Genomic DNA, 11,822 nt, shown 5'->3' with positions numbered 1-11,822 from the left:
AGGAAGAGGCCCGCGCCTTCTGATTTTCAGGCAAGGCCTAGTCGAGGACCGTGGAGGAGATATGATAGCAGAGGGGGATGACGACAGGGAGGAGGAGATCGAGCAGTATAGGGCAGAAAGATCCCTCCTCTTTGTCCTAGATGTTTGAGGAGGCACCCAGGAGAGTGCCGAGCGAGGGAAGTTGGCTGCTATCAGTCCCACGAGCCTAGACATATTGCAAAGAACTGTCAGGCACCGCCAGTGGTAGCGGTTGCTCCTCGACCATACAGAGGAGGTTATTAGGCACCTCAAGGTGGATAGCAGAGGAATACTGCCCCGACACAAGTTTATGCACTGGCGTCAGGAGATGCTGAGGCGGCGGGAGATGTGGTGACAGGTACTGTTTCAATATTGTCATTTAAAGCTACTGTCTTGTTTGACTCTTGGGCGACTCATTCTTTTATCGCTCGGGATTATGTGAAGTTGTGTGGATTTGAGTTTCAGCAGTTAGATATTAGTTTGTTTGTTGCTACGCCGACTGGGGCTATAGGGATATGTAGGAAGGTACTCAGAGACTATCCAGTGGGTATTCAGGGGAGGTCTTTGCCAGCTAATCAGGTGGTTCTAGACATGCATGGGTTTGAAATAATCTTGGGTATAGATTGACTAGCTACCCACTATGCTAGCATTGATTGCCATAATAGAGTGGTAGTATTCAGACCTACAGAGGGATAGGAGTACAGATTCTTGGGATCACGTGTGCGCACCCCACCTCAGTTACTATCCGCTATTCAGGCACGTGGATTGCTATTAGAAGGTTGTCAGGGATATTTAGCCTACGTGAAGGCAGTCTCAGAAGGGGAGCCGAGGGTGGAGGATATCCCAGTGGTAAGAGACTTTCTTGATATATTTTCGGAGGAATTTCCAGGACTACCTCTTGATCGTAAGGTAGAGTTCGTTATTGATCTGGTTCCGGGGACAGTGTTGATTTTGAAGGCGTCGTATGGAATGGTACCGGCAAAGCTGAAAGAATTGAAAGAGCAGTTGTAGGAGCTATTAAATAAGGGATTTGTTCGGCTCAATGTGTCGCCCTAGGGCGCACCGATTTTATTTGTGAGGAAGAAGGATGGCTCGATAAGGTTGTGCATCGACTATCGAGAAATAAACAAAGTGACTATCAAGAATAAATACTCGCTCCCTCGTATTGATGATTTGTTTGATCAGTTACAAGGGACACAGATCTTTTCGAAGATAGATTTACGCTTTGGGTACCATTAGGTGAAAATCAGGGCGGAAGATGTTCCGAAGACGGCATTTAGAACATGGTATGCCCATTATGAATTTCTAGTTATGCCATTTGGTTTGACGAATGCTCCTGCAGTGTTTATGGATTTGATGAACATGGTCTTTCACCAGTATTTGGATTAGTTTGTGGTAGTATTTATTGATGATATACTGGTATATTCGAAGAGCCCAGAGGAGCATGAGGAACATCTGAGTATAATACTTCAGGTATTGTGAGAGAAGAAGTTTTATGCGAAGCTCAAGAAGTGTGAGTTCTGGCTGGAACAGGTTACCTTCCGTGGACACATTATATCTAGGGGTGGTATTTCTGTTGATCCGAGTAAGATTGAGCCGGTTGTAGACTGGGTACGACCAAATAATAGGCACGAGATCAGGAGTTTCCTGTGATTGGTTGGGTACTACTGCATGTTTGTTGAGGGCTTCTCCTGACCGTCAGGCCCATTGACCATATTGACTAGGAAGGGAGTGAAGTTTTAGTGGTCTGATGAATGTGAATAGAGCTTCCAGGAATTGAAGCAGCGACTCATCACTGCGCCTGTGTTGACGATTCCTTCAGGAGAGGAGAGGTTTGTGATTTACAGTGATGCATCTCATAAAGGGCTCAGATGTGTGTTGATGCAGCGAGAGAGAATGATAGCTTATGCCTCACGACAGTTGAAAGAATATGAGAAGAATTACCCTACCTATGATCTGGAGTTGGTAGCGGTGTTTACGCGCTGAAGATTCGGATGCACTATCTATATGGGGGTAGGTGTGAGATATTTACTAACCATAAGAGCTTAAAGTATTTCTTCACGCAAAAGAAATTAAACATGAGGTAGAGGAGATGGTTGAAGCTAATAAAGGATTACGACTGCACTATTAGCTACCACCTAGGAAAGGTTAATGTGGTCATTGATGCTTTGAGCCGAAAATCGGTGGATTCATCTGTATTTGCAGTGGAGATTCAGAATCCGATCCAGATGGATCTCGAGAGGCTCAGTGTGGAGCTGGTAGAGGGCAATCACTAGGCGTTTATTACTGACTTAGTTTTGCATCCGACTCTACAAGAGAGGATTAAAGCAGCTCAGAGGAATGATGCGGAACTAGTAGAGCTTATGGGAAAGGTACAGGATGGTCAGGAAACAGGGTTCAACATCTCAAATGACAGAGCCTTGAGATTTCGTACTAGGTTATGCGTTCCTGAGAATCATGAGATTAAGAAGGTTATCTTGGAGGAAGCACATCAGTCCCTGTATACTGTACATCTAGGTAGCACTAAAATGTACATGGATCTTCAAGAGTCCTTTTGGTGGAGCAACATGAAGAGGGAGATAGCCCAGTATGTGGATCAATGTTTGACGTGCCAGCAAGTGAGGACTGAGCACTAGAGACCGGTGGGATCATTGCAGCCACTCCACATTCCTGAGTGGAAGTGGGAGCATATAGCGATGGATTTCGTCATAGGATTACTGCCAGCGTTGCATGGACATGACACTATTTGGGTAGTGGTGGATCGAATGTCAAAGACTGCCCACTTTTTGCCAATTAGAGTTAGCTACTCCATGGACAGATTGGCTAAGTTATCTATCCAAGAGATAGTTAGGCTCCACGGCGTCCCAGTATCCATAGTTTCAGATAGAGACCTACGGTTCACATCTCTTTTTTGGAAGAGTCTGCAAGGGGCCATGGGCTCTCAATTGTCGTTCAACATAACTTTTCATCCTCAGACAGATGGGCAGACGGAGAGGACGATACAGATTCTGGAGAATATGCTGCGAGCATGTGTGCTGGACTTTGGAGGTCGTTGGATGTAGTATCTGCCACTAGTTGAGTTTGTGTATAACAACAGCTACCAAGCCAGCATTGGGATGGCACCGTATGAGATGCTTTATGGCAGGAGGTGTCGATCCCTGTTATATTGGGATAAGGTAGGAGAGAAACAGATATTGGGGCTAGAGCTAATACAGCAGACTCAGGATAAAGTCAGACTCATCAGAGACAAGATCAGGACAGCGCAGAGCCAACATAAGAGTTATGCTAATACTCGTTGGCGAGAATTGGAGTTTGACACAGGAGATCACGTGTTCCTGAAGGTGGCACCGATGAAAAGGGTTATGAGGTTCGAGAGGAAGGGTAAGTTGACCCCTAGGTATATTGGACAATTCGAGATTCTTGAAAGAGTGGGTCTAGTTGCCTATCGTTTGGCATTACCACCAATCCTATCTAGGATCCATGACGTATTCCACGTTTCTATGCTAAGGAAATACATCCCGACCCCTCTCATGTGATCAATTATGAAGCACTGAAGTTGAGAGACACTTTAGCTTATAAGAAGTGCTAGTGTAGATTCTTGACTGGAAGGAACAGGAGCTACGTACAAAGAAGATTCCACTAGTGAAAGTTTTGTGGCGCAATCATGCCATTGAGGAGGCTTCCTAGGAACTAGAGGATCAGATGCACCAGAGATATCCACACTTATTCAGTGGAGCTTAAAGTTGAGCCAGTTAGAATAAAAGGAATAATATTGTATATTTTTATCTATATAGTGTAACGTAGGATAGATAGGATTTTTAGTTTTGAAACGTGAATGGTTTTGGGAGAATTTTGAATAGTTGTAATCTCCTAGAACCCTCTTTGTTATCACGGTATTCCTGCGCCATAAGTGAGGGTAATTAATAAAATTATGGTGTTTCTCTCTAAGGATGGGAAGTAGATAAATAGCGAATTTCGAGGACAAAATTTTTATAAGGAAGAGAGAATATAATAACCCCAAAAAGGGATATAGAAGATTAATAGAGTGATTCCAAAAATAAATAATTAATTAATTAATCAGATTTTTAAAAAAAGAAAAAAAATTACTTAAATTTATTTTTATTTTTATTAATAAAATATATTATTATTAATATTAATTAAATTTATTATTATTATTATTATTATTATTATATACTTCCTTCAGGATGATCCTAAATGAAGGATTTCTTCTTTTGCAAGGTTCCTACGCCACCCCACCCATAGTTCTCTGAGCTCTCTCTCTCTCTCTCTCTCTCTCTCTCTCTCTCTCTCTCTCTCTCTTCGATTTTGTGGCGAATTTTCGTCTGATCGAAAATCGAAAGATACCGTTGGACTCCATTTTCTGTTGTCGTCATTTCTACTAGAACGAATCGGTGGTAGGAGCGGTGTAAACCTATCTCCTGTGGTAAGCCAATTTTTTTTTCTTTAATTTCTTGCAAATTATAAGACTGATTGATGAACCAACACCACTACGAGAATCTAGGGATGATTCTCTACAAGTCTAGTAGGATGGAATTCTCGTGGGGTCATCGTGAGCAAAACCCCAAATTTGGGGTATGGGCGTTATTAAGGGGCTTAATTTTAATCAATTAGTATTAATTTAGAAATGCTAAAATATTGAGCATTTGGGGTTAAAGTAGGATTTCTGAAATTTAGAGTCCAGGTGAGCGTTGCAGGTGTAATTTTGGGACCCACAGGTAAAATTTAGAAAATTAAGTGAGACTGTTAAATATTTGTTTAAATATTAATTTGGGGTATATGGAGCTTAGGGTAGGTTAGTTAAGTATTGTTTTGGGGGAAATGAGTTAATTAATTTAGGAAAAATGTGAATTTCAGGATTTAAGTTTCGAGTGCCAAGGGCGTGGAATTTGGATGTTAATGAGTCTTTCAGTAAGTTAGGTAAGAGGAATAAATTATAGTAGTATTTTTAGAATTACTGTTTAAATTAATATGTGAAAATATGCTTAGGGTATTTTGTTTGGAAATTATTACGATATAAATATTAGATAAATTGTGTGTCATTAGATGAAAATTGGGTGACACATGACATGTATTGAAAAATGTGAAATATAATGATTGGAATTTCCTGAGAAAATATTGAAATAAAAAAGATTGATATGATTAGTGGGAAATAATGAAATGTGGCATTTATTTGTGAGTGGAAATTATTTGCATGAGAAATAATTTGTACAAATTATTGATATGAGTATTTTGGGAAAATATGAAAAATACGTGAGATATGATATATGTTATTATGAGATGATGAAATGTGTACAGAAAATGGTGAGAATATTTATATTGAACTAAATTATAATATACTGGAATACGATTAATGAAATACTAATACCGCATAATGATTGCAGGTATGTGGTAATAAACCCTGATAGATGGTTATGATATTGAGCACGATACCGTTGCTAGTGGTGTTAATGCAACCACATAAACTCTGGGAGCGTGTGGGGTGACAGTCGACTGTGCCATTTTGTAGGGTTGTTGGGCCCCCTGAATCTGCCTTATATATTTACACTAATTCATGTCCCACGTGAACCTGCCCCATATATCTGCACTAATTCATGTCCCATGTGAGCCTGCCTCATATGTTTGTACTAATAAAATGTATGTCACCCCATCTTTCACCCCTTAGATTTTTCCCCCAACAAATGCTTAGCTATCCATATTGCCCTATAAAAGGACACCCTCCTCTTCTCATTTGGGACACACATTTGATGCTTCCATGTAAGTGGACATATAGTGAGGATAAGAAAAATGAGATATAAAGTGAATAATGGATAAAGATAAGATGGAGATATCTTGTATAAGGTCAGTTTCATATCATAATTCTTCTCATGATAGTGAAATTTTGATTTCATCCGTCCGTGCAGTAGGCATAACCGAACCATGTAAAATTTCTATCTTGTCTCTATTCATTTTCTATTTATTTTTTACATCTTTTATAACAACCGGTTAATTAAATTCTTAAATTTTAACTTTCAAGCAAATTTCAACTTGTTTTTACTTACTCGAGTTTTTTTTTTTCCATAATCGCACAAAACCCAAGAATTTTGTGATGCTGCGTGCTATTTCCTAGGGCTTGTCTTTTCAAGATTGCGAGGCTATTTCCAAAGCCATATCTTGAGATAGGTCAAAAGGCTGCAGTGGGCTAAGCACACAACACATTAGCCTTGAACTCACCAAGCATGCATTCAAACCCTCGCATAGAGACCCCGAACACCTTGCACCTTGGAATTGTACTTCTAACCATCACTCATATGCATTAACATTCATACCCTACCAAGTTCCAAAAACATTAAAACAATCACAGCCACAATTAAGTTTTATACACGAAAACATTAAACTTTGGCATAGAGATCTTTCCACCCGCTAACCAAGCTTCCTCTGCGGCATAAGTATGTCTGTGTTGCATGATATATATAGCACTAGATCACATCCTTCATACCAGCCAAAATATCAAATTGCCCATGAAACATTCTGCTCTTCATTTTATACAAACATATGATATATAGCGTGTTATGTAGCCAAGCCTTCAAACTCTACTTCCTTTTATTTTAAGGTCCAAATTTGTAAGTTTTGCTGGGGTAGCAGTTGAAGTTCTTGTCACCACCATAGCCATATTTAGTGTTGTAGCCCAGATAGTCCGTCAGCTGAAATCGCACCTTACCAATAGTTCGGAGACCGAGATTCGAAGCCAATTCTTCTAATTTCCACTGGCTATGGAAACCGTTTGATTTGTGCGAAATGTGAATTTCCCCCTCGCCTGAGATCAGTTTCTTAGCATTCTTCAAGAATAGGCGCACCAGTTTTTGATGTCGGCTACAGAAATTAAGAAACAAGGGCATAAAAAGGAATTTCCATTAGTTCATACTTCATATTTGAACACAAGAAAATGCATATACAGATGAATTCATGTAATTTAAGATAGACATCAATGCAGATTGCAGAGGCCTAGCTAGCTCTCACTGTTAGGAGATGTGTGGCTCGTATGTATGTCAGCAGCCGCACCCAGCGGAAAATGTTGAAGCTGGAGATGGATGGCCACCAACCTCTGCAGATTTTGTTGAAATCTGCAGCCACCTTCTTTGATTTGCAGCAGCCTTACTTGATTTCTTCCCCCCTCCCATGTGTATATATATGTATTGTGTGGTGAGTTGCAGTTGAGAGTTGTGTGGTGCTGTGTTGTGAGGTGCAGAGTGCAGAGAGTTGTGCGTGCAGAGGGCTGTGTGGTAGGCAGAGTGAATCCTTGTGAGAGTGAGAGAGGAGTTGAGGGCAGTAGCCTCCTCCTTCTCCTTGTGTAAATCTCCGGATAATTATAGTGGATTTGGGCTCTCCCGTGGACGTAGGTCACAGTGGACCGAACCACGTAAATCTGGTCTCACATTTGTGTTGCGTAATTTTTGCTTGTGCGATTGTTGCTCGTTGATCATTTCCCAACACTCACCAAATCTGGGACTCCTGCGATTCATTCTGGGAAAAGCCTGCATGCGGGAAATTAAAAATGATTCGATCAAATATCTTTTGCTTGAGCATGCCGTGGTATTTCATCTTGGTGGCATCCACTCCATGCATTACTTCGCATCCCCTAACCTTCAACTCTCTGATGTTGTCCAGGGCTTTCCCATAGTTTCCAGTCAAAAACTCTGAAGAAGTCATTGTCTAATTAACAGTAAGGATATGAAAAACTCTGAAATTTAATTTACACTTCTGCAGTAAGGATGAGGAAAATTATGAAATTTGTGGTCAACTCATCCTATACTTCCCAGTAAGAATATGTGGAAGATTTCAGAACATAATGAATTTAATTCACTTCCATGAACAGAGTCAGAGAGGAAGAGGTAACAGCCAGAACATGGTTTAGCCAAGACCAGATTAAAAAATAATTTAAAGGTAATTAATTCTCTAATCAGAAGAAAATGTTGAAAGAGAGGAATGTGAACAATATTTGTTTACCTACGGAGTTGAGAGAAGTTGCAATCATGTTAGTAGCAGATCCAAAAGCCAGGGCCAAACAAGCAGAGAATGAGAAGTCTCCTTCCCCCACCAGAAGTATCTTGTGCTGATTGCTGTAGTGCTTAATCCATTTTTCCTTTACGACAACTTGTTTGCATAGGTTTACCTCCTCTTCCTTCTTGGGTTCAATTCTTTTTTTTGGCCCTTTACTCTTTCTTCCTTTGGTCTTTTGAGGATGTGGAGAAACTTGCCTCCCACCCAAGTCATATTCTTCAACTTGGATGTTTGAATCAACAACCACGAACTGTTCAGAACCAACGACACTAGTGTCACCCGAACCCGAGCTTAGCGGGGTACCCACTAAGCCTTGATGGAATGCATCATTTACACTTGTGTCAATGCACAAGTCAATCTTTGGTGGATAAATCTGCAAGTCATCTTCTTCAGACCAGATCTTCGGAGTAACCATAAACAGATCAAAACCACCATTACTTTTTGGTTGGGGAAACAGCACCTTCTGGCGCCAAGAAGCAGTTGGTCCAGAATCACTACTCGAGTCTAAGCACAGTGGAGAAGTTGCGTGAAAAGAAACACTTGCGCTCGCATCGCTACATGGACTGGTGATTGGCGGAGAAGTCTTTAGGCTTGTATCCAATGCATAATTTGAATCAACCACCAAAAATGGAGGCAATGCACCATTAGTATTGCCCAAATCCCTGCATGAATCGCCCCACAAGTCCAACTTCGCTGAAGGAATTAGAGGGCTATGGCGGTGGAAGGCAGAGCTTGATCCAGAGTTGCTCTGAGACTCCAAGTCTGGCTGAGAAATCAGTAACTTCAGCCCACTTGAACTTTCTTTCTCCTTTGCTCCATCCAACAAAGATGAAATAAAATTGGAGATAACTTGACCCATAGCACCCCTCTTGCTAATTCCTCTCTGCTTCTCTGTGCCTTGCGTGGTTGCCTTGTCACTTATCCCTCACACGCCTGCTCATTGTAATAAAATAACCTTTACATTCCGATACTCTAGGCCAAAGACAAGAAGTTTAAGATCTCTTTCCTTCTTAATTCATTATTATTACTATGACTATTACTACCACAGTTTCTCCCCTTTTAAAATCATGTAAAATTATGTACTAAATTTTCAACACTGACGGCTTGACACAGAAGTATTAATTTCTCATTTCCTCTAAGCAAATCCAACAAGGCTAGGTTGAGAAACTCACAATGTTGAGCAATGACGATTAATCCTAAAATTGAAACATGCCTTTAACTAGCGGGATAAAGTTTTCTGAAAATGAGAAACAGAGAACAGTATGTACCCAGTTAAGGCATAGCTGTAAATGATATCATAAAATGACTCATAACATTTAAAATTACATGCAGTCTTAAATGCCAAGAGTATTTTAGATCGACGTACTGGATTATTTGGAAGTTCATGATTCCAAAAAAGCATTAAGAATAGACAGATGCATTTATATAAACGCAAAGAGCAAGAACAGATGACGGTAGCTTCCTTTGTTTCTTTTTTCTAGAATTTTGATCAAAGAAACTTTTAACCTCGGCAACACTCAAATGAGCAAACGCTTTTATTCATGAACACCCCCCCCCCCCCCAACACACACAGCAAATTTTAGATTTTGAAAAAAAAAATTAAAGAAGGGTAATTACCCTGACATTTGTATGATCAGCCCAGCTACTCGCAGCATGCCTAAAGAAGCGTCAGAACCACAGTGGTGATGAAAAACTAATCCATCGATTGAACGAAAGAGAGAACATTAATTAAACGATCGAGACGATGATGAAGTTCATCATACCCATCGATCTAGATCATATCATCCATCGCTCAAATGGCCAATTCAATTCCTTCTTAAACATTGAAGCAGTACGTGCTTGTCCACTGTGAGAGAGGGAGTGAGTATATAAAGATGAAGAAGAAGATGATTCTTAGGAAGGAAGGAAGGAAGGAAGAAGGGAAGAGGAACATGTACAGTGGGAGTGCTTTTTCCAACTCGTGGTAAAGTCGTTTCAAATTCTGAAAAGCGAGAGACTTCAGTACAGCGCGGTCGTTGGCTGGTAAGCGTATACAAACATATATATTAATTCAATTTTTCTTTTTATAAATTTATTATCATAATTTAAACAACTTTACTTTAGATAATGTTCATTCTTTATTTCTTTTATGACCCATCAGCCACGGATTCCAATCCAAAAAAATAGCCGCTCTGTAGATATATAAGGATAAGAAATATTTTAAACTATAAGATATGATCTGAAAAGAATTACTGCTCCCAAATTTCATTACAATTTTGTGCATCATTAAACATGTAAAAGTATATATAAAGACCAAATTCTATTCTATTTTCGCTAAACGGAACAACTCACTAAATAATTACAGCAAGAAATACTGTTCAACTGCATTCCTTATTAATAATCACACCACAATTCAGCACCCAAATTAAACTTCGAACGCCATGATCAAAGCCCGAATTTGTAAGTTTTACTGGGTTCACAGTTGAAGTTCTTGTCACCCCCAAATCCATACTTGGTGTTGTAGCCCGGATAGTCTGCCAGCTTAAACTTCTCCTTCCCCACAAGTCTGAGGCCAACGCCAGCGGCCAACTGCTCCAATCTCCACTGGTCATGGAACCTAGTGGATTTGTGGCGAATATGGATTTCTCCCCCTTCCCGAACCAATTCCTTCTCATTCTTCAAGAACATTCTCACCAGCTTCTGGTGCCGGCTGTGCGCATCCATTATATATGCAACAACAAATTAATTAACAATTTGTTCAAAAAGTGCTTACACACGCAGATACACATATATGTCCGCTGACCTGATCTCAGACTCTCTTGATTCATTTCAGCATGTGGGCAATTATGAGTTTTTTCCCGTTTTAACTTTTTTTAAAAAAAATATATTAAATAATATCTCATTCTGGGAAGTATTTCCTAAAATGATTCTGACATAATCTCGCTACTCCAAGTAGCGAGACTTAATTTTGAGAGACGGGCTCGTGTCGACGCGTGGCAAATCTCGCTGGTTCATCCAGCGAGATTTGTTTTAGATACTTAAATGCTGGTCCACCCCGGGTTCGACGCGTGGCAAATTTCGCTGGTTCAACTAGTGAAATTTGCCTCGGATTTGAAATGTCCATCCACCCGACTATCGATGCGTGGCAAATCTCGCTGGATGAACCGGCGAGATTTGCTTCAGCCATTACTCAGTCGTTCCTCCTTCCATTGTCTTCTTTGCGAATAGAGAGTACCTTTGCAGAGAGACGGGGAGGAGCAAAGCTGTAGGTTACCGTTGAAGGAGACAAGCCAGACGCATTGCGCAGGTTACCGTTGCGATGAGAGGGGTCCTAACTGTTGAGGGCGTGTATATATAAACTCAAGATAGGTGTTGGAGCTTACAAGATGCCTTGGAGCAAGATCAAGAACCAAAACAAAATACATAAAGTTGTTATAACTAATATGTGTAGTTAGATTAGTTGTTCAATTGCTATTATTGTATCTATATATAAGAAGACTACTTGTATAATAAAATACAGTTCAGTTTTTCTAATAAAAGTGAAAATAGTTGATTCTTTCTGCTTGCTTCTCAAAGGCATTCCTGTATTTTACATGGTATCAGAGCAATGGCTTCCGACAGACACATTGATTGAACTTCACAGGGAAATGCTTATTGCAGGAGCAGCATAGTCATCTTCAAAATTCGAAATTCAACTGCAGACACAACTGTGGTTGATTAAGGGAGTTTTTCAAATTTCAGAAATTAATTGATTCAATTTCTGATTG

General features: G+C 40.2%; 1 protein-coding gene across 1 annotated transcript; it reads right to left on the bottom strand.

Moving 5' to 3' along the window:
- Positions 1 to 6,307: 6,307 nt before the first annotated feature.
- Positions 6,308 to 10,094, bottom strand: LOC131168102 (uncharacterized). The gene is made up of 4 exons (XM_058127311.1): positions 9,694 to 10,094; positions 8,023 to 9,009; positions 7,514 to 7,712; positions 6,308 to 6,888 (listed from the first exon to the last, which is right to left on the bottom strand). Exons 2-4 carry the CDS (start codon positions 8,933 to 8,935, stop codon positions 6,624 to 6,626), a joined length of 1,377 nt encoding a protein of 458 aa, XP_057983294.1. The 5' UTR covers positions 8,936 to 9,009; positions 9,694 to 10,094; the 3' UTR covers positions 6,308 to 6,623.
- Positions 10,095 to 11,822: the final 1,728 nt, after the last annotated feature.

The sequence above is a fragment of the Malania oleifera genome, chromosome 1, assembly GCF_029873635.1.
Source record: "Malania oleifera isolate guangnan ecotype guangnan chromosome 1, ASM2987363v1, whole genome shotgun sequence".
NCBI lineage: Eukaryota > Viridiplantae > Streptophyta > Magnoliopsida > Santalales > Ximeniaceae > Malania > Malania oleifera.
Note: the sequence above shows the minus strand (reverse complement) of the source record. Positions and strands in the feature narration are given on the sequence as shown.

Excerpts from the sequence above, each read along its gene's own strand:
- LOC131168102 (XM_058127311.1), bottom strand. The coding sequence starts at position 8,935 with ATGGGTCAAGTTATCTCCAATTTTATTTCATCTTTGTTGGATGGAGCA. Across the intron at positions 7,713-8,022 it reads AACTTCTCTCAACTCCGTAG|AGTTTTTGACTGGAAACTAT; the intron begins GTAAACAAATAT and ends TGACTTCTTCAG. Across the intron at positions 6,889-7,513 it reads TCGCAGGAGTCCCAGATTTG|CCGACATCAAAAACTGGTGC; the intron begins GTGAGTGTTGGG and ends TAATTTCTGTAG.